The sequence below is a fragment of the Rosa rugosa genome, chromosome 2, assembly GCF_958449725.1.
Source record: "Rosa rugosa chromosome 2, drRosRugo1.1, whole genome shotgun sequence".
NCBI lineage: Eukaryota > Viridiplantae > Streptophyta > Magnoliopsida > Rosales > Rosaceae > Rosa > Rosa rugosa.
This window is the reverse complement of record NC_084821.1, coordinates 61774549-61796237: the sequence shown is the minus strand read 5'-3', so window position 1 is coordinate 61796237 and position 21689 is coordinate 61774549. Positions and strand designations below refer to the sequence as shown.

The window sequence follows — 21689 nt, the reverse complement described above, 5'->3', positions numbered from 1 at the left end:
GTTCATGCTCTATGCCTTTTATTATTCTTCTGCTTCCATTCTCATTTGGATTGATTTCAGAGTAGTGTAGAGTAGAGGCATAGGATTTACTCATCTAAACTTGAATTTTGGGCCGCGAGCTGCTTATTCCTTTTTGGAAGACAAAATAATCAGCTGGGTACTCACTAGTCTCTATCCACCTCCACATTCTCCTCCGCAGGGGAGAAAAGATGGAGGAGGGAGACAAGTCAGAGATTGCGGGTTTACCCCATGTCTAGTTTTGCCATTCTAGTCACCAGAGGCTGGGTTGGCAGTTTTGAACGAGTATCATACAGAAGACAAAGCCTTGCGTTACAAGTTACAAAAATGTCCTAGATATCTCTACCCAGTACCCACCATCAAGAATTGGTTTTAATTTGGATGCTTCTATATGGTATCAAAGCCATGATTTATCTAACCGTCACATCAAAGCAACGATTCATTCAATCGTCACACAGACTTGTTCCACGCCATGACTAATACCTTACTTCTATATTCTAAGATCAAGAATAGACTCTTACTTCTGTAAGCATCGGATTTGAAATATTATTAGAGCAAAAATGTAAAGCAACACTCCCCCTATTATGAAGAATGATGTGAGAATTATTTATAATAATAGAAAGTGTAAAAAAAAAAAAAAAATCGCAATTGCATTCCGCGTGCAGGAAGGCTAGTAACAAATAACGTGTTGGAGATCGAGGACGGTTGGGAGTTACAGAGGGACAGGAACATGGTTTAACCACCAAATCATTGCCCCCTAAATCTGTTGGCGTTGACCGGAAGTTAAGGGCGCCAATGGGAAAAACAATAATGCTTTTCAAATCAAAAATATCTCATGCTACCAAGTTGGGACCCCCCAGTTTCCACAAGTGAATCGTATTCCGACACGTCAGCACGAGAGCTGGAATGTTGAAAAAGCGCCAGACTGGCCAGCGTTAAGGAAAGGCAGAATCCCATACGAAATTGGACGGCCCTGATCTCTCCACCCCCTTAAAGAAATAAACGCAGTGTTCGGGGGCTTTTTCTCCACAAACGCGAAGCTTAGAGAGAGAGAGAGAGAGAGAGAGAGATTTCCTGAGCCACTGCAGAACTCTCTCCCACTTCAAACGCAGAAACCCTTCAAGGGTTCTGGTGGGTTCTTCGTTTAGAGAGCAGAGAGGAGAGAAAGGAAGAGTCTTTGTTTGTTCGGGTTTGATTGGATCCGAGTGTCCGGCCCGCATTTTATTGGTGCGCTGCTGTTTGCTTGTTTTTTTGTTCTGCTTCCAATTTCAATGCTTTTGTTTGTTTTGCGTGATTCGTAGATCTGGGTGTGTTGGGTTTTTGGAGAATTTGGGTTTCTGGGTTTGATTCTGTGCATGCATTTTGGGTTTTTGTTGTTCAACTGTGTGCTATGTGATTTGATCAGGTTTAATTCAATTTGGTTGATAAGAAGAAATGGGAAAAGGGGGAGAAAGAATGAGGTTTTGAGGTTTTTGTGGTGGTGAGTGTTAAATTGTTGTTGCTTTGAAAGTGGTTTTGGTATCAAATGAAAGCTATAGCTTGAAATTGAAGCTTTGGGATAAAGTAAAAAGCTGGATCTATTGTGTGTGGTAGAAGATGATCTCGTTGACTTTTTCATTTTTTTAGTCAATATTTTGCCTCAAGATTGGTTCGTCATGATTGCTGTTTTGCTATTATTCACTATACACTTGCAATGATGATGCTGAGTTGATCCAGAGACCAATTATGGATATCGTAATTGGGACTTTTTAGTTCCTGACCCTATTCTGCGTCCGTGAATTGAATCATGCTAGTTTTGCTGTTTTTTGTTTTTGATATTTAGACTAACGCTGATGGAATTGTAGGAATGATTTCTAATAGGATGAGAGTATAGGAGTCCTTATTTGTTTAATCCCTGACGTTTTTCTAGTTCTGATTGTGAAATATAAGTTGGGGTCTTAATCAGTCCTTTTATGCTTGTTGCTCCAGCAGTGTTATAGGTGACAAGATGGTTGCTCAGGACTTCCAAGTTGATTTGAATAAAGCCCTTGTATTCCAGGTAAGGTTACATTCTCAAATGTTTCTATACCTTTTAGGGTAAAGTATGTGGTCTTGCTCACTGCATTTCTCATTGACTTCGTATCCTCACATCTATGTCCATTTAGATCCCAGGGCTCATAAAGGAAACCATTTTTTGGGTTCTCAGATATTGTGTTTCTGTTACTTTCTCTACATGTCCATATTTACCTGGTGTTGTCTGAACAATTTCTACGCCTATCCTCAAGATTATCAGTCTATTTCTTTTAAAATGTTTGTTTGGCACTTCCCGGGGGGATTTACCACTTGAATTTTGCTTCTCCTATCTGGCAGTTGTAAACATACATTATCTTTTCTCTTTGAAACTTTCATTACTTTTTTGAAAACTATTTGAGGAGCTTGCTTTTTCTTTGTCTGACCCTCGGTTTTCTCCGGTGCATCTGATTAGTTTTAGTACAAACTATTAACTGTTGATGCTTTGCAGGTTGGCCATCTTGGAGAATCATATCAAGAGTGGGTTCACCAGCCTATTGTCTGCACGGAAGGCCCTCGATTTTTTGAAAATGAATTTTGGGAGGTACTGCCAGCCCCTTTGATACCTGATAGTCACTCTGTTATGGATTTGCTTACATGCTAACTTGAATTATTAATATTTATTCAGCTATTGTAGAGCTCCACATCTGACTCATTTTGATTACTTGAAACAGTTCTTGACCCGCACTGTGTGGTGGGCAGTTCCTACCATATGGCTTCCAGTTGTGTGTTACTTTATCTCCAAATCCGTACGAATGGGCCATACCTTTCCTGAAATCGTTGTGATGGTTCTTTTTGGCATCTTGGTGTGGACATTGCTTGAATATATGTTGCATCGCTTCCTTTTCCACATTGAAACAAAGACCTACTGGTTAGTTTCTCTCTCTCTCTCTCTGTGTTATCTGTGTGTGGATTTTTTATTTATTTTTTTTCTACTTGTTGTCATGCATATATATTTTGATATTCTTTGGGAATAATGTGCTAGTTTTCTGATATTGCTCTAGGTGGAACACCATACATTATCTTCTCCATGGCTGCCATCACAAACACCCAATGGATGGTTTGCGCCTTGTTTTTCCTCCTACTGCAACAGCTATTTTATGTTTTCCGGTATGTAATTCTCTCACATCCTTATAGTCTTACTGCTAACTTACTATGCTGTCCTTCAGAATACAATGTGTGCACATAGTTATCTAACGAATATTCTAAATCTCGGAGGTTATATTAATATTTTCTCATGGAAAGCAATATTTTATGCTCTGCTTTGTATGAACCATGACACTTTGCCATGTTCTCAATATTGTAAATAGCTGAATAGCTGTTTCCAATATTGACATTGCAGTATTGTGATGTAGACTTACATGGCATTATTAAATCATCTAGGTATCAAATTGTTCTTCGTGTACTTGCATGGATTTTTTTTTTTTTTTTTTCCAATTGTTTTCTCTTAGAAAGAGAAAAAAAAATCATTACCTGTTGTAACTCTACACTTAATTGTTGCCAGTTCTATAACTTGGTTAAGTTGATGTCATCCCCTTCTGTTGCTCCTGCTTTGTTTGGCGGTGGTTTATTGGGATATGTCATGTATGATGTTACCCATTATTACCTTCATCATGGTCAGCCATCCAGTAAGGTACCCAAAGATCTTAAGGTAAAGATCAGAACTTCGTCTGCTTTTAAGTGTGTTTGCTTGATCACGGTCAACAATAAGGTGTTTGCTTTTTTTGCAGAAATACCACTTGAATCATCACTTCAGGATTCAGGACAAAGGCTTTGGAATAACTTCAAGTCTATGGGACAGGGTGTTTGGAACACTTCCTCAAACCAAAGCAGCTAAGAAAACTAGATAATTATTGAAGTGTAGCATCTCGTAATTGGTTAGGATAGCTAGTATCAGGGAGCTCAACGTATTTTGATCCCTTAACATTCTTTATTCTCCTAAATTTATTGTATGCATAAATTATTATGTTTTCGAGGTGGGATATCATGGTGATGGGGGTTTCAAATTTTGTTGTTCTGTAAATTAAGAATGATGTGTTGGGATTCACTCGTTATTTATGAGGGATACCTCTTCAAATTGTCTATATTGCGTAATGCTCGTTTATGGTATCCTTGTATAAATCTATACTTGCATTATGAGATTATCGTATTATCAACTTTTTTTTTTGCTCAATTTGAGTCTTTCAGAGATTGCATATGCGACTTGCTATGCCATATTGTTTAGATGGTTCAAACTGCCAAATCTGAGATCTTTTATCCGTTCAACATTGGACACCATCGTGTTCATCTGTTTGTTTGTACCAGACTACCAGACTTGAATGATAATAAAGAAATTATTTGGTGCATTTGATATACTTTGACACGAACGGTGCGCCCTAAGGGTTTATCAACCATGCAAAACCTGCCCATTTGCCAACCCAATTGTGACGACGGGCACAACTGGGCTGGTAAATGTAGTAATATTTTCTTTTTCTTTTTGGCTAATTGAGAGACACTGACATTTTTCTATTACAATCGAAAGAGTATTCAGTACACTTACACTAACATGAATGGACGACTGGATAACATCAAATACATCATTTTGTAATTTAAAAAAAAATTATTACCTATAATTATCAACGGCTCAGATCTGCTAAAATTATTAATTACTTACACGGGGCGTGTGGAAGAATTTTCCTTTTTATCTCCCTAACGTTCCCAAAAGATGACATAATTAGAAACTAGGAACGTCATTATCTAGAGACATATTGGGCCGGGCCCAAAGTTCTGATCCACAAACCGTATTAATTTTTAAAATTTTCTTTTCGCAGATCCAACGCAAGAATAAGATCCGGTGCGGGGGTTTAAGGATCCGATTGACCGACCCAAATTCATCATTAGGGTTCTCTCATTCTCTGCTCCCTCACTCCCTCCTGATTTTCTGAAAACCAATATAGGCGTTGCCTTTCTCTTCCTCTCTTCTTTACAGAAACAATGGAAAGATTGCGGCTTTAGGGCTTTCGTCCTTCGTTAATGGTCGCTTCAATAGCTTCGTCCAACTCCAATAAACCCAGTAGGCATCTCTTTCTCACTGATTTTTCATTTGCCGGTTTAGAATCTCAGTAAACGAAAAGCGCCCATTTTCGTTATTAAAGAAATTTGCTTGACTCGGCATCGTTTTTTACTTGCAGCAATGGCGGCGAAAGTGCCGGTGGAGCCTGAGAAGGCCAATCCCTGCTGCGCTGCGGTACGCATTTTCCATTTTGATTTTGATTTGAATCTGAATTTGAATTTGAATTTGCGTTTGGTTTTTGGTTTGTATGTGTTTGAGTGGGATTTCGGTTTCGATTTTTGGTAGGAGACTAAGTTTGTGCTTTGGTTGTTGCAGTGGCAAAAGAAGTATTTGAAGAGTGAGAAGCTACGGAATCATCTGCGGGAAGCTGTGAATATCCTTCAACAGGGGACGGAAGAAGTTCAAGCACAGAATTCCAATCTCAAGAAAGGTAAGTTTCTTCTGATCTTTCGAACTTTTACATATCCGGTGCTAATTAGCTAGATGTTGGATGATAATCATGTCTCGACTTGATTCAGTGAGATTGTTGTGGATTAGATAATGTGATTCATGCCTGAAGCTTGGACTAGTAATGCAATTAGGGTCGGATGAAAAACACAGTTACTAACTGAATTTTTATGCAGTACCAGGCTTACGAAAATGGAATGATTGGGAAAAAGAGTGTAATTCTAAGATATGGAGAGCCCTATGTGGCAGGACTAAGTACAGTAAAAGTTTTTATGAAAAAGATTTTGCTTTATTTTCAGTGTCGGAGAAGAACAAGCTCTTTTTTAGTTTGCTGGGATAATGTGCGTATTAAGCTGGGTAGTCAACATATTTTCTAATTTACCCTCATGTATTTTCGTACTTGCAGAATATGAGGAGTTGCGAGTGCTGGCAGATATTGAGAAAGAGGAGAAAGTGAAAGAATCTGCTGCAAGGGTCTCCCTGGAGAACGAGGTTTCTGAGTTGAAATCTGAGATACTTTCTCTCAAGCAGCGAGAAGGTGAAGATTCTCAGGATAAGAATGAAGTAAAGCTTCTTAAAGGTCAGGTTTCTGATCGGGAAAAAGAGATTAGTTGTCTCAAGGAGCTGATTGAGAGAGAGAAGAAAAGAGCAGAATCAGAAAGTAAGAAAGCAGAAGCGGAGAAGAAAAAGGCTGCTGAAGCACTGAAAAATATGAAAATTGAAAAAAGTAAGGCTGACGAAGAAAGGAAGCGTGCCAATATTGAAGGAGAGAAGGCTGAGAATTATAGGCTTCGGTTGGAGGTATTGGAGAAAGACTCTGCTAAAGCAAAATCTCATTCTGAAGGGGAAAAAGAGATTAGTTGTCTCAAGGAGCTTATAGAGAGAGAGAAGAAAAGAGCAGAATCAGAAAGTAAGAAAGCAGAAGCGGAGAAGAAAAAGGCTGCTGAAGCACTGAAAAATATGAAAATTGAAAAAAGTAAGGCTGACGAAGAAAGGAAGCGTGCCAATATTGAAGGAGAGAAGGCTGAGAATTATAGGCTTCGGTTGGAGGTATTGCAAATAGAAGCTGATAAAGCGAAATCTAATTTGGCTTCAGAAACATTGAAACTCGAAGTAGCAAGCAAAAAGCTTGAAGCAGAAAAACTGAAGGTCGTCAAAGAGAGAGAATGTGCAAATTCAGAGATGGCGAAAGCTGAGGAACAGAGGAAGCTTGCAGAAGCCAACAGGAAAAAAACCATTGAAGAAAAATCTCGTGCTGAAAGTTTGTCTCTGCAATTGGTAGAGAGCAGAAAGAGGGTTGATGAATTACAAAAAGAGCTAAATGAACTTAGGTGTTCAAAAGAATTGCATGCGGATCCTGGTGGCCAACCTGATAGTAATAGAATTGCTGTCGCTTCCAAAGAGATTTCAAATTTTGATGAAGCAAACAAAAGATACGAAGTTGAAAAGCAGAAGGCAGTGAAGGAGAAAAAGCGACCAGACTCAGAGATGGTGAGAACTCAAAAGCAGAAACAGCTTGCTGAAGTAAATTGGAAGAGGGCCATGGAAGAAAAATCTCGTGCTGATCATCTCTCTCGGCAGTTAGAGGAAGCTAAAAAAAAGATTGAGGAATTATCTACTAGAAATTTAATCGAGGCATCTGCTGTTCGACAACTTGCCAAAGGTATGAGTGATGAAAGTGCAAAGGTGAAACTTTTAAAGAAGCAGCTGAAGTTTGAGAAAATGCAAAGAAAGCATGCTAAGGAAGTGGTCAAGGTCAAGCTGGAAAGAAATCGCAACAGTATCCTACAACAAGAACTTGGTCGCTTGAAGTTGGACTTTGATCAAATTTCACAGCGCATGGATATGCTTAATAACTCTTTCTCCTATAATGCCGAAGGTATAGATGACCATGAAAAGGTTCGTCCCCGTATTCTAATCTTTTTAGTTACCCAGTTTCAATTTGGTTCTATGGTAATATAGTTAGTTCTGATGACATTGGTGAGGGCATCTATACTCAAAATGTAGTATGAGCATGTTTTAGCGTTTGCTGTTCTGCTTTGCTTTTAAGTTCTCTTTCCTTTTTTCAGGCGTGGTTGATGACAAATGAACCTTGTTCATCTGATGGCTTTTAGTGTTGTAATCTGGTGGGTAGAGCATAAGCTGGCTCATTATACTACTTAGTGCATGCAAAGTTTTAATAATACCAGAGTTACACAGTGAGGTTTAAAATGAATTGTACCCTCGCCTCCCGACGTTTCTGAATAAAAATATATCAATCTGGCGAGAAATATATATTATTGTCTTTCTTGTCCAGTCTGTTTAGTTACTGAGCTTCTGAGATAATGGAACACGCATCAAGCTTCTTCTCACACCTAAGATAGGGGAACACCTTTCAAATATACAGTTTGGCTTCTAAATACCACATTTTTAGTTGTTATCTTTCATACTAAATTAGTCTCTTGGATTTTTCAGTCAGTTATGTGATCTTACCCATCCTTGTACAAGCTTGTAGTCCTATAACGTTAACTGAAATGGCTGTTTCACTTTGCAGACCTGGAACATCATGAAAAAGCAACGGTTAAGCAACAAGAATCACCAAGGGTTAGAATCTTTGCAGATGAATCTTCAAAGTGGAACTGACTTTCTGAAATCTGGCTTCCCAGTTTTGGATGGATCAGATCCTTTCAGGGAAGCCATGCAACATACTGGACCTTATCCTCCTTTATCTGGAGGAAACTGCACTGGATCTATTTCAGGTATTGATTCTAAATTAGAGTCTCCTAGAGGCTCTAAGAGAAACATGTTACAGAGTTCTGCAATAAATTCAAGTACAGCATCTTTTTCTGATGGACAGTTGGTGGGCTCACAGGACAAAGGTGCCTTTTCTGTTACCGTGCCAACAAAATTGGTTGAGGAAAATGTGCAACCAACAATGTCCAACTTGTCTACTGAGGTTATTAAAAGAAAGTGCAACGAAACTATTGCTGTGGTGGCTGAAAACACTGTCAAAAGTCCTGTACGAACTGATGGTATTGGACAGGTCAATGAGCATAGCAGGAAGCGAAAGAGGATAATAGATGCAGTTGAGTCAATTGAAAATCTTTACTGTGAGGGTAAGAAGTTCCACCAGCAGGTAGATGAAAAGCTATCTGATTTGCATTGTTTGTTAAGCAAGAAAATAAAGAAACCAGTTGAAGAAAGACTGCTTGAGAAGAGAAAGGCAGCTTGTGAAGGGAAATTGGTATTGGCAAGTTGTGTAGTCAGGAATGAGCAAAAGAAGGCAGATAGATTCAAAAATGAATGTGCGAATGTGTGCAGACAAGTTCCGAAAATTGTGGGTGAGCTGATAGGGACTGCCCAAGCGAGCAGAGAAGGCATAAGTGATCTCGATACTAGTGATATAGGAAGTTTTGATGAAGTAGCCGATGGGAACTACCTTAAACTGTTAGAATTGGACAATGCTGCTGATGAAGAGTGCTACAGGATGGCAATGGAAATGCCATTGTCTCCTACACTTCCCGAGATTGAGGTCCTAGATGTTGAAACTTCTATTGCCAATAAGATCAATCCTTTAATAAAGGAAATTATCTGTGACAGATTTTCAAATAAGAATGGAGGTCATGGTGATTGTTGTGACACACAAGACCTGAATGGGAATGGTTCTGGTAATTCTGTTGCTGGGGCTGAAGTGGTGTCTAATGCACCTACTTTAAAAAGTAAGGCTATGTTCCCATTTGGAAGTGATGGTGCTGCGGATGACAATATTCTCAAGTATCATGTTGTGTTTTCAAACACTGAAGACAGCAGTAGCATTTCTAGGATATGCAACGCATCCAGAACTTGTATTGCACAGTGCTCTTTGGCTATTCATACAGAGTGGATGGTGCGAGATATTCTGTTTGCTGTTAAGAGTGAAGAAAAACTTCTGCCCAAGTAAGTAATTCATGGGACTCAAGATGTGGTCAAATTTTCTCTTTTCTTTCTGTGTTTCAATTTATTCTCTCTCCCTCCCTCCTAAGCAAGCTGTTTAGTTCTCATTGTATTTGATTTTGATCTTGTTTTTACTTTTTTAATGTCTAGTTTTTTGTACAGTGGATATTTCTGCTAATTGGTTCATTTTGTTCTATATAGAGAGAAGGTTTGTGTATTCGTTTCCTTGTTGCTGCTTAACTTCTCCGTTGCTTCTTCAAGTAAATTTGGGAGCATGTATTGGGAGTCCAACCCCTGCTTGGATTCTTTTGCTCGACACATGTGCTCAGGTTGGTTAATCCAGTGCTTTATCATTTTGTTGGTTTATAAAATGTCTTCTTCTTTGGTCCATTATAGTTATGATTTTCCTCTTTGTGCAGTGATGTCTGATGGTGATGGCAGAAGGATATTTTCAGAATTTGGTTGTTTGGATGAATCCCTTGGTCTCATAGAGGATTTCATAATACATGGAAGAGTTTTCGATTGTAAGGATGCACCTTCCAAGACGATGGTTGGGTGTCACTCTAGCAGCTTCCTACTTGAAGATATATCCCCTCGTCCATCATCAGCGGATGAGTTGGTGGCAGGGAGCATTGTTTTGGCATCACTATGTGCAGCATTTGATCACATTGGTTTTATTTGTGAAACATCCTACACCATTTTGCAGATTAGGAGATTAGATCGTTCCTTGGTTCTGAAGGTGCTGCATGTTTTTGCTTACTTGGGTGGGGAGAAGTTTTTCAACTTTAGCAACTATAATTTAGTGACTGTCATGAAATCTATTGTTACATTTCTCGAGGGAATAAGATCATCAAATTCTGCTGGTTCTTGTATTACATCAGTAAGCAATTCAGGAACTGAATTCTGTCCGTGTGTCAAATGCCCATTTTCTGAGGATGCTGTTTCTGTAGATACTGCTATATCATTGCTTTTAGAAAAGCTCCAAAGTGATGCTTTCTTGGGACCTATGAGTCAGGATGTGGTGCAATCAGTCAATTCAAATACAAATATCACACTGTGCGACCTCTGTGATCTCCTATCGTTGGTGGAGCTGGTTGCGTCCAACATGGTACTTGCTAATACCTTTTTGAGTTTATTTTTCATACTGTTTTCCTATTATGTTGTCCAAGACCTAGGGATAGATCGTTTGTACAATTTCCTGTTGTGTTGTGCTTAGCAGTCGATCACTTGAAGTTGCTAAACTTTTGAGTGTAATGTGCTGTGCTCTCGAAATGGTTGAGGAAAGTATTCAATGGAAATGTTTCATAGGAAATCGAAAAAAATGTTTCATTGAAATGTAATCTGTATAAAGCTGACATAGGATTGAAGTAGATGGATCAAAAATGTGTTGCTGATGTTTATATTATGTTTGGATGGTTCAAAATGTCGATTCTATCTTTACGAATATTGTTTTGGCAACTTAATTTCTATAATTATTACTTCACTTAATTTTCCATAGGAGTTTACAACTTTTGTGTTTTGTGATTGTATTGAGGAGTTTACTCCTTCAAATGGTTCTTAGAGACTTTTTGTTTTGTTTTGTTATTAATATTTTTTCTAACCACTTGTTCTTAGAGACTGATGCTTGGAAGTTTCTCTATTTAATTGTAGAGCTGGACATGGACCAGTGTCGAAGTTGTTCCTCAGCTGATGAAAATTTTGGAATCATGCAATGCTGAGAATGTTATTGCTGGAATTGTTGTCCTCCTTGGTCAACTTGGGAGGTATGTTTATTGATTAATTTGCCTGAAACTTTGTTGTTTTCTGGCGTCATATGATATGGATTCATTAGCTGTTTTCATTTACCGCTTTTTGCGTGAGCTCCTTTGAATTATCCAATCTTATAGTAGGCTAAACTTTGTCATGGTACTACAATCTGTTTTTCATGTGCTAAGTCTAACAATGTGCTTCTGATTTGTAGGCTTGGAGTTGATTCTGTTGGCTATGAAGATAAAGGAGTGGAATTCTTGAGGCATGAGTTGTCTGCTTTTTTATGTCGTGACATTGGGACCAGTGCAGGTCTTCCTACTCAAATTGCCACCGTCACATCTATGCTGGGTCTGATGTCTTTTGATTTCAAAACAATTATCCAGAGTAACGTGAATCTTTCCATCATTTCAAGTCAATCTGATGCGGCCCAGGTGATAAGAAAGTGGTTTTCCTTGCTGCCAAAAAAACAACAGGAACCGTCATTCAGCCTTTTACAAGCTGCTAGTGTAGATAAGAACTGAGATACTTTCTGAAACTGCAAGGATGCTCTGTGACCTGAAGGGGAGAATCCTTTCTCTGCATGTTGTGGCCATCTTAGAATTTTTTTTGTGGGCGGATTGAGGGTAGGAGATTTTGGTCAATTTTTTACCATTCCAGTAGGGTTCATGACCAAAAGAGAGTAGGGTTAGTATTTTTCTCTATGTCAGAAGAAATTGAGGATCGAAGACGGCCAGTGAAGGCATTTTACTTGTCTAAGAAACTCTTGTATATATTCCTTAGCCAGCCATTGGTATTCAGCTTGTTTTAGCTCTCATCTGTAAATTTTCCTATGAGAATGAAACTGTTCCATATCAGTAAATTGTTGTTGTCCTTTCACCATTAAGATAGGTATGACATTGAATTCCTTATAAATGGTGAATAGTTTATGCAATCTAAATTGAGAAGGTGCAAGTATTCACTAGAGCAAGTAGTCTCACTTTACATTCTCACATTATCAATATGATCCTGAATTGACAAATTTTCCTCTTTGCTTGGGTTTCTTTTATCTCGCTTTTACATCCAAACTTTCTGTGCACTTCCACAACAGACGATGGCCACTTGTAGTCTCCTCCACAAGCGGTATTGGACACTTCTTCAAAAAAACCCTCTGCATCTCTGCCTAGGTGTCGCTTTCTTGCCATTTGTGTTGACACGTATGCACAAAACCACAAGCTAGCTAGCTTTTCCTCTCTTAATTTATGCACCCTCACTGGCTAATAATATAAAACCATAGTGAGATTTGAGGAAGAATATCAAACAGAGATGAAGGCAAGCCATTATACTTGATAAACGTTTCATTCATTTTTCATAATACACTAATAGTTACTGCGTTATTCTGCTTGCAGAGAAGTAAGCAAAGCTTGAAAGTTGATGACTCTCGTAAATTGAAGGTAGGTATGTGCTTAGTTCACCAATATGATTAATGATTATCTTCAAAAGTTCAAATACATTTACTAATTTCGGACAATATACTTTTGCTGCAGATCACAAGACTTTCAAAAGCTTTATTACTAAACAACATGATGGTATGTCCTCTATATGTGATTATATGCTTTGCAAGAGAAGTCTAACGTCACTGATCGAGATATATCTAAATTGGTAATGCATGTGTGTATATGTAGCACAAAGCAGGACATGGATTTTCTAGGGAAGATGAAGATGATGATAAGAAGCTCAGTAGTCGTAAAGTCAGCCATGGATCCCATTTGGTGAGTGGACAAATGGACCATGGAATGGAAGATTATCTTGCGGCAGAAACTAGAAAAGTAAACGGCCATCAGTTGGGTTTATATGCAATCTTTGATGGCCATTCAGGTCAACAAGTTGCAGAATACTTGCAAGCTCATCTATTTGATAAAATACTAAGTCAGGTATTATATTTGATACTCACTGCTGTTAACTCTCCTCTTTGTGATCTTTATCTGCATCATATGTTTTACTTTGAAACTTGTTTCTTCAGCCTGATTTCTGGGCCGACCCAAAAGAAGCAACTAAGAGAGCTTATAAAGCTACAGATGATGAGATTTTGGAAAAGGTGGCTGGTTCAAGAGGCGGATCTACAGCTGTTACAGCAATACTTATCAATGGAGAGATGCTAATTGTAGCCAATGTCGGCGACTCCCGGGCAGTTTTATGCAGAGATGGTGTGGCGAATCAGTTAACTGTAGATCACGACCCGCAGAAGGAGAAGGATCTTGTTGAAAGCAGAGGTGGTTGTGTTGTTAAGCTGCCAGGTACTTTACTTAGGCCTCCATTTTGGGAGCACTTGATCTACCTCTTTGCTTAAAGTACATGTTTATTATCTTTTGGCCTAACACACATTTTCGTTACTAGAAACCATGCATCTTTCAGGGGTTAGGGCTCTCGTCTATCGTTTTCTCCAGTTAGTCTTGATAAATGATACCAAAGTTTGTGTTGTGATAAATTAGGAAATGTTCCACGTGTGGATGCACAACTCGCAATGTCGCGGGCATTTGGCGATGGTGACCTAAAGGAGCACATAACTTCAGAACCAGATATCAGCATCGAGAAAATCGACACTGAAGTAGACTTCATTATATTGGCAAGTGATGGTTTGTGGAAAGTAAGCTAATTAAATACATTATGACTTCTCTCTTTTCTAGAGCTTAACATTAGATTAATCGAGTTGATTAAAAAGTTTATCTGATCATGAAGGTGATGTCGAACCAAGGTGCTTTTGATTGCATCAGAGGTATAGATGATGCTCAAGAAGCAGCAGAGAAGTTGACTCAAAAAGCATTATCCAGGAAAAGCTACGACGATATCTCTTGCATAGTTCTGGTCTTTGACTAGACGTGTATGCCCTTTTAGCATAGAAAGAGAATGTTATATCTTCAATTTATTTCGTTTTCAGGTCATGAACCAAAAACAAGTTTCTGCTGATATAGCAGGAGATCCCATCTTCCAACGAAAGTTGAACGAAAACAGATATTAACACGGATTTGGAACAAAAACAAAAAGACAAAGACAAAGATACTTTTCTAGAAAAATTTTGTTAGTAAAATTTTGTCACGAGCAACTCTTTTACGACTAAAGTGCATCGGAAATGGTTCTAAAAAAAATTAAAACTACTTATACCGACAAATGTTTGGTTGGCGAAGGTCTCAAAAATAAAAATATTTTTGTTAACAAAGTTTTCGTTGCCAAATGAAAAATTAAATTCGGAGACTCGTTTCAAACATTCAAACGATTCCTTAATCAAGTAATCATGTGCATCAAAATATGGACTGATTACTTTTCAGCTTCTTTAAATACATATCCATATATTTAGTTTCTGTATCATTTTCCTTGACACCCACGCATCAAACCCTATGGTAACATGTTATGATCTGGTCACTTTAAAGGATAAAAATAATTTGTCCATGGTGTTTGGCTCCAAAATCAGTCTAGTTGCAAACAATCTCTTTTGAGCGTGTGCAGGCGTGCCAGCACCGTGGGGTGCAGTCGTCGGGGAGTCCCTTGACCTGACTTCTGAATCAAACGATGTGGACGAGGAGAGCACTAACCTCGTCACAAGGAAGACTATGCCTTTCGGAAAATGACTTCTTGCCTTACGGATAAGGACTTGTGTTGTGATCTATTGCGTCACCAAGTCGATACTTAACGCTGTACGTAGGTTAAGCAGAGCAATCACCGGGAAGTAGGAGAAAGCACGGGTTTGCTAAAGCGTGACTTTAGCTTCGCTGGGTTGCGAGGGCGTTACCCTTGCTTCGCTGGTTTTCAACTAGGTTGAAGGTAGGTTTGCTCCGGAGAGGCTTTGATAATCGTTGAGATTGATTGATTGAAGAGTTGTGTGTTTTGTTGTATCACTTTAGCCTCTATATATAGGCTGCTCGTAGATTCACTTTTCAAATATGAATGAATTACTATATTTTAGGCCATAGTTATTGGCCTTGAATCAAATCAAAACACTTACTAGTTTTGATAACTATCGTAGGTAATAATACATTAACTCCGTCGTAGCTAGATTCGGTAGGCAAGGTTAATTGCCTGTTCGCCGTAGTCATTCTCTAGGCAAGGTAATTGCCTCTTGGGAACCAATCTCTTGGATACGTGCTCGCATATATTTTCATAGATTCATGCAATTAAGGATGAAGGCTTCCTTAATTCACGCATGCAAATATGTGAGTATATTGGCATCTTTCATGCAACTAAGGAGAATCAAAGGAGATTCAGCTTCCTTAATTGATTAAAGCCATGACATGCACGTAACCAGGACTCCTGGTTGATCGTTTGCCAAATATGTCCATTAGAATCCTAGCCAAATACAACCATGAGGCCAATGCAAAGATCTTTCCATATGCTCCGTCTTCGTAGCTAAGTAAACCACTATTAATTATCAAATATCTTGATTATTAATAGTAAACCGATAAGATCACGATTTGCCTTAAGATTACTTGGTCTTCAAGTAGGCCTTACTTAACCTCTAAATAATATATTCCGAACCTTATCGAAAATAGATAGCTTGGGCCACGGATATTGGCCCAGTTTTCTTTGAGTCCCCCTCGTCGGAAAAAAATATTAATTTTGAGTTCAAACACATGGTAGAATCATAACAAGAGTCCATTAGCATCGAAACAGTGAGTTGGATTGATTACTGTTCATAAGGGACGAAAGGACGGTTCTGTCCTCACTTTATCTTTTTTTACGCCTCTGCCATTCACTCTCTCTTTCACCTAAAACGAATTGTTTCTCCTTTCTCTCGCTCTCCTACTCCCCTCCTCGCTTTGAACCATACGGATCTTTCAAATTTCAATTGGTTTTTGAAGAAAGCCCAGAAGCTTCAACTTGAAGGCACCAATCAAAGAACACAAGTTTGCAATTGGGAGAGAGAGTTGTGCTTACTGCTTAGAAGACGAAGGAATTGGGAGAGAGAGAGAGAGTTCAGAGTTTCTGCCATTGGTTGTTGACCGAAGCTAGAATGACAGACTGATCGGTGTTCGGTGTTTGCTTGCTTTTGGCCAGGCAAGGTACTGAAGGTAGTGTTTCTTCCTCTTCCTCTGAGCTTTCTCTAATCGGATTATTGCTTGGGTTCTGCCTATTTCTGTGTTTGCCCGATTTCTGGTTCTCCAGTAAATTATGTTGCTGATTCTCGGCTGAAATAGGTTTTGTTTATGCAATTTCATGAATTTGAGGGAATCAGCATACTTTGATTTTTCTTTTCAATTCATTTACGTTGTTGCTTTTATGTTATTATTATTATTATTTTTTTTTTGAATTGTAAATTTTGTTGTATATTTCAAGATGTTGTCTTTACAAACATCTTGAGATCATGATAATGGTTACTGTAGAGTCAGTCTGTTATTTGTCAATTACAGAGAGAGCCATAGCAAAAGATACTGAATTTTGAAATTTGTGGTTGCAAACAAGCTATTATAAGTTGCAGTACAATCTTGAGTCTTTTGGTAATGAAGATAGCCTAAATATGTAGGAGAGACACTGACATTTTTAATTATAGGATAAACTTATCGAGATAGACTTGCTTACATGGGCAGAGTCAGAGTTTTGGGCTACTAGGATGTCTGGCAGAGAGATTGGCATAGGGCTAATAGCTTAGCTATTGGTTATGCCCTCTCCGGATTTTGCATATGTTGTACATATGGACCTGCAGCAATTACTATTTTAAAATTTGAATGAGTAACAGCATGGCATTTTTATTAGCGAATTAAATCATTTAGCTTTTATCCTAATTTTGTTTAAGGACAAGCAAAATTGACAGAGAGAGAGAGGGAATAGAGATTCAAGTGTGTGTTTCATTTCATTCAATAGGAGGTATTTATAGGGATACATTTGAAGTAAATAATGATACAACTTGATGGCATCTTCATTTGTAGCCTTCCATTGTGGCATCTCCATTTGCAGCTCCACATTGTGATTTGTGATGATGATTGCCACACTTGTTCCCCATTGGCATAAAGCTTGACTCACAAGTCACTATACCTATGCTATTCACTCAAATACTTATCTTATACATGACATAGACATTTTATATAATGAACAATACAACATGTTTCATATATACTACAACACTCCCCCTTGGATATTTCATGTCGATAGTATTTGTCTAAGCCGTGCGCTTCGAAATTGCCTCGTTAAAAACCTTGCCAAGTAATAAAACCATGTGGGAAAAAACAACCTTGGTCGAAGGAGAAAAAGAGTGCAACGCGCATTAAGTGTGGAGTATGTTTCTAGATACTCCCCCTGATTTATTCTCCCCCTGAAGATCATGGGAGTTCGGATAACCTTCTTAATCCGATGCTCTTCACATGCTTCTCGAAAGGGCTTTTTGGTAGCGACTTAGTAAATAAGTCCGCTACATTATCCTCTGATCGGATTTGATTTACTTCAATGTTTAGAAGTGTTTGCTGTTGCTGATTGTAGAAGAATTTCGGTGATATATGTTTAGTATTGTCACCCTTGATGAAACCTAATTTCATTTGCTCAATACAAGCTGCATTATCTTCATAAATGCATGTAGGTTTATCTGTGGTAAACTTCAAACCACAAGTTCCTCGAATGTGTCTATTTATAGACCTTAGCCATATGCATTCACGCACAGCTTCATGTAGAGCAATAATCTCTGCATGATTTGAGGAAGTAGCGACAAGGGTCTGTTTTGTAGATCTCCAAGATATCGCCGTGCTTCCCATGGTAAAGACATAACCTGTTTGGGAGCGACCTTTATGGGGGTCAGAGAGATACCCCGCATCAGCAAATCCCATCAAAACATTATTTTTATTTTGATGGAGGGGAGGAGGAGAACGTCGGTCACCATTGATGGTGTCGCCGGCGTCTACATTACGGAAGGTGGCTTTTTGCCTCATGGGGTCTGATCTCATGCTTCCGTCTTTTCTTTTCTCTTTGTAGGGATAAAACAAGCCCATATCAATCGTACCCTTTAAGTATCGAAAGATTGTCTTTATGCCAATCCAATGGCGGCGTGTTGGCGCAGAACTATGTCGAGCTAACAAGTTCACTGCGAATGAGATATCCGGTCTTGTGCATTGAGCTAAATACAATAATGCGCCTATCGCCCTTAGATAGGGTACTTCAGCCTCTAATAATTCTTCGTCCTCATCCCTTGGACGAAACGGATCTTTTGTGGGCTCAAGACTTCGGCCGATCATGGGAGTACTTACAGGCTTTGCTTTATCTTCATTAAAGCGCCTTAGTAATTTTTGAGTATATGCTGACTGATGGATCATAATCCCATCACTACGGTGCTCGAGTTCTATTCCGAGGCAAAACCGTGTTTTCCCAAGATCTTTCATCTCAAACTCGGATTCCAAATATTTAGCAGTTTCTTTTAACTCATCTAGAGTTCCAATTAGGTTCATGTCATCGACATAAACTGCTACAATTGCAAATCCGGAACTTGTTCTTTTAATGAACACGCAAGGGCATATTTCATTGTTAACATATCCCTTTCCAATCAAGTAGTCACTTAGACGGTTATACCACATCCGTCCGGATTGTTTCAATCCATATAGTGAGCGTCTTAATTTTATTGAAAACGCGCTCCGTGGTTTAGAACCACTTGATTTTGGTAATTGAAGTCCATCAGGAACCTTCATATATATCTCTGAATCTAGATCTCCATAGAGATATGCTGTAACCACATCCATAAGCTGCATGTCAAGTTTTTCGGAAACTACCAAACTGACAAGGTAGCGGAACGTTATAACGTCCATTACGGGAGAGTATGTCTCCTCGTAGTCGATTCCAGGGCGTTGTGAGAAACCTTGTGCCACAAGGCGGGCTTTATATCTCATCACCTCATTTTTCTCATTACGCTTTCTAACAAAGACCCATTTATGGCCAACAGGCTTTATATTTGGTGGTGTCAGCATTATAGACCCAAATACCTGTCTCTTTGTTAGTGAATCCAATTCAGTCTGGATCACATTTTTCCATTTAGGCCAATCCGCTCTTCGTTGACATTCTTCAACAGAGCGAGGCTCGATATCATCATATTCTATGATTCCTTTTGCAACATGATATGCAAACGCATCATCAATTGCCATAGAATTTCTATCCATCATCTCATGTACACTATTGTAATTTATGGAGATTTCTCTATTCTCTGGAGTTGGTTCTGACATTGGAGCGTCCCCCAATGATGTCTCTTGGACATAACCATAATCCGGAGTATTCTCGTGAGATGGATTATTCATATCTATGATTAATGGATTATTTTGTGCCAAACTCGCTTTCTTTCTTGGGCGAGAATCCATCGAACCTATAGGTCTCCCGCGCTTCCTGGCAGGAGCCATGGGCCTAGCCAATGTGTCACCCATAGAGGGAACGTTGGCGCCATTCTCATGTATTTTTGAGATGGCATTATGTCTTTTAGGGACATCAATCCTTGCAGGTATATTTGCAGCAGGTATGTGTGATCTCGTCACTTTAGCGATATCAGAAAACGCATCAGGCATCGATTCTGCTACGTTCTGAAGATCGAGAATTCTCTGCACTTCTTTTTCAGATTGTGCGGTTCGGGGATCAAGATGGGACAAAGTGGGGACAAACCACGACAATTCCTGTCCTTTTTGATGAACATTAGTGTTCATGTCTCCCCCTAAAGGCGGGAAGACTGTCTCATCAAAGTGACAATCCGCAAATCTAGCGGTAAATAGATCACCTGTCAAGGGTTCTATGTAGCGGATTATGGTTGGAGAGTCATAGCCAACATAAAGGCCTAATCGTCTTTGAGGACCCATTTTAGTGCGCTGTGGTGGCGCAATTGGCACATAGACTGCACACCCAAATATGCGTAAATGTGAGATATTAGGCTCATACCCAGTTACCATCTGGGACGCAGAAAAAGGTTGGGTGGCAGTGGGCCTTAGACGAATAAGCACAGCTGCGTGTAATATTGCATAGCCCCAAGCAGAAATAGGGAGATTGGTGCGCATAACCAATGCCCTAGCAATCATTTGAAGTCTTTTAATGGCAGCTTCTGCGAGACCATTTTGGGTATGTACATGAGGGACAGGATGTTCAACCTCGATCCCAATGGACATGCAATAATCATCAAAAGTTTTTGATGTAAATTCCCCAGCATTGTCAAGACGAATTGACTTAATAGGATGATCAGGGTGGTGAGCCCTTAACTTAATGATTTGTGCTAGGAGTTTAGCAAATGCAGCATTTCTTGTGGATAAGAGCATGACATGTGACCAACGTGTCGATGCATCAACCAACACCATAAAATATCTAAATGGTCCACAAGTTGGATGTATAGGTCCACAGATATCACCTTGTATTCTTTGCAAGAATGGTATATTTTCTTTAATGTCTTTTGCATAGGATGGTCTCGATCCTACTTTTGCTAAAGAGCAAGCTTTGCAAAACGAATGATATGCTTCAGAAGTAATTCTTTGAACCTTTCTTTGGTTCGTACTTCCTTTTGTTTTAAAGAATGGATGTCCGTGTGAAGTTTTTAATATACGGAGCATCATATCTCGACCTGGGTGTCCCAAACGGTCGTGCCAAAGTTTGTATGTGTCAGAATCCCATAAATTTTCATTCATGACATGGTTGGATTCAATGACTCTAATAGTGGTTGCGTACAATCCACTAGAGCGACACATGAGTTTCTCTAATACTCGTGTATTTCCGTAGTTATTAGAGGTGATGTAAAGGAACTCTTGTCCATTCTCACAATGTGTTTTCACATGAAAATCATTGGCTCTTATATCTTTAAAACTTAATAGGGTTCTTCCAGCCCTTGGAGCATATAAAGCTTCGGCGACATTAATATTTGTGCCATTCGGCAATAGAAATTGAGCTGGTCCACGACCATGAATCAATTGAGATGGTCCTGCCATCGTGGTCACTGAAGATTGACTAGGAGTCATCCATAAGAATAATTGCCTATGTCGTAATATAGTATGTGTGGTGCCACTATCAAGAAGGCATTCCAATTCTCCCGAAGACATACTGAAAAAATAAAGTTCGGAATATTAACACATGTCAATGACATTGATAATGCGATACTTTATTAATAGGGAAAATAGTCAATGATTACATCAAAGTTTCCAAAGTTTATTCCAATATAAAATTAAACTTTATACAAATTGTAATTGCTCAATCCGTTTGGTAATTCCAATAAAATATGACCAGGTAAGTAGAGAGATGTTGGTGGAGCGAGGCTCGCTTAAATACCCCGATCTCAATTACTTGCCTAGACATCATACTTCATTGGGTACGCCACATGAGAAAGAGTCAATTCAATTGTTATTTGACTAAGGCACATTTGCCGTTTTATTGGAAAATAGAAAAGACTATTTTAATCAAAGTCTGCGGCATCCTCGTGCTTTTCATTTTCAGCTTTGAAGTCTTTTATGGTGAGAATAACATCTTCACCATCTTCTTCTTCAGCAAGGTGAGCTTCTTGCTC

General features: G+C 39.0%; 3 protein-coding genes across 7 annotated transcripts; all 3 read left to right on the top strand.

Moving 5' to 3' along the window:
• The first annotated feature begins 1032 nt into the window (after positions 1–1032).
• On the top strand, positions 1033–4151 carry LOC133729096 (dihydroceramide fatty acyl 2-hydroxylase FAH1). 4 transcript variants are annotated; one of them, XM_062156565.1, is made up of 8 exons: positions 1033–1245; positions 1424–1498; positions 1990–2056; positions 2519–2611; positions 2742–2938; positions 3072–3177; positions 3572–3718; positions 3798–4151. In XM_062156565.1, exons 3-8 carry the CDS (start codon positions 2006–2008, stop codon positions 3915–3917), a joined length of 714 nt encoding a protein of 237 aa, XP_062012549.1. In that variant the 5' UTR covers positions 1033–1245; positions 1424–1498; positions 1990–2005; the 3' UTR covers positions 3918–4151. The 4 variants fall into 4 exon arrangements, with proteins under 4 accessions (XP_062012549.1, XP_062012548.1, XP_062012546.1 ...); XM_062156564.1 differs by having other exon boundaries at positions 1987–2056; XM_062156562.1 differs by lacking the exon at positions 1424–1498 and having other exon boundaries at positions 1987–2056.
• Positions 4152–4918: 767 nt separating this feature from the next.
• LOC133729095 (nucleoporin nup211) lies at positions 4919–12110 on the top strand. Of its 2 annotated transcripts, XM_062156560.1 has the most exons (10): positions 4919–5119; positions 5238–5293; positions 5435–5549; positions 5973–7465; positions 8100–8304; positions 8383–9481; positions 9680–9807; positions 9898–10586; positions 11129–11241; positions 11439–12110. In XM_062156560.1, the coding sequence occupies exons 1-10, from the start codon at positions 5080–5082 to the stop codon at positions 11746–11748; spliced, it is 4248 nt and encodes a 1415-aa protein (XP_062012544.1). In that variant the 5' UTR covers positions 4919–5079; the 3' UTR covers positions 11749–12110. The 2 variants fall into 2 exon arrangements, with proteins under 2 accessions (XP_062012544.1, XP_062012543.1); XM_062156559.1 differs by having other exon boundaries at positions 8100–9481.
• A 419-nt stretch (positions 12111–12529) lies between these two features.
• Positions 12530–14080, top strand: LOC133731223 (probable protein phosphatase 2C 28). The gene is made up of 7 exons (XM_062158648.1): positions 12530–12535; positions 12613–12657; positions 12751–12792; positions 12889–13137; positions 13227–13500; positions 13696–13850; positions 13943–14080. Exons 1-7 carry the CDS (start codon positions 12530–12532, stop codon positions 14078–14080), a joined length of 909 nt encoding a protein of 302 aa, XP_062014632.1.
• Positions 14081–21689: the final 7609 nt, after the last annotated feature.

Excerpts from the sequence above, each read along its gene's own strand:
- LOC133729096 (XM_062156562.1), top strand. The coding sequence starts at position 2,006 with ATGGTTGCTCAGGACTTCCAAGTTGATTTGAATAAAGCCCTTGTATTC. Across the intron at positions 2,057-2,518 it reads ATAAAGCCCTTGTATTCCAG|GTTGGCCATCTTGGAGAATC; the intron begins GTAAGGTTACAT and ends GATGCTTTGCAG. Across the intron at positions 3,178-3,571 it reads CAGCTATTTTATGTTTTCCG|TTCTATAACTTGGTTAAGTT; the intron begins GTATGTAATTCT and ends AATTGTTGCCAG.
- LOC133729095 (XM_062156559.1), top strand. The coding sequence starts at position 5,080 with ATGGTCGCTTCAATAGCTTCGTCCAACTCCAATAAACCCA. Across the intron at positions 5,294-5,434 it reads CCAATCCCTGCTGCGCTGCG|TGGCAAAAGAAGTATTTGAA; the intron begins GTACGCATTTTC and ends TGGTTGTTGCAG. Across the intron at positions 5,550-5,972 it reads GAATTCCAATCTCAAGAAAG|AATATGAGGAGTTGCGAGTG; the intron begins GTAAGTTTCTTC and ends TCGTACTTGCAG.
- LOC133731223 (XM_062158648.1), top strand. Across the intron at positions 12,658-12,750 it reads ATGACTCTCGTAAATTGAAG|ATCACAAGACTTTCAAAAGC; the intron begins GTAGGTATGTGC and ends CTTTTGCTGCAG. Across the intron at positions 13,501-13,695 it reads TTGTGTTGTTAAGCTGCCAG|GAAATGTTCCACGTGTGGAT; the intron begins GTACTTTACTTA and ends GTGATAAATTAG.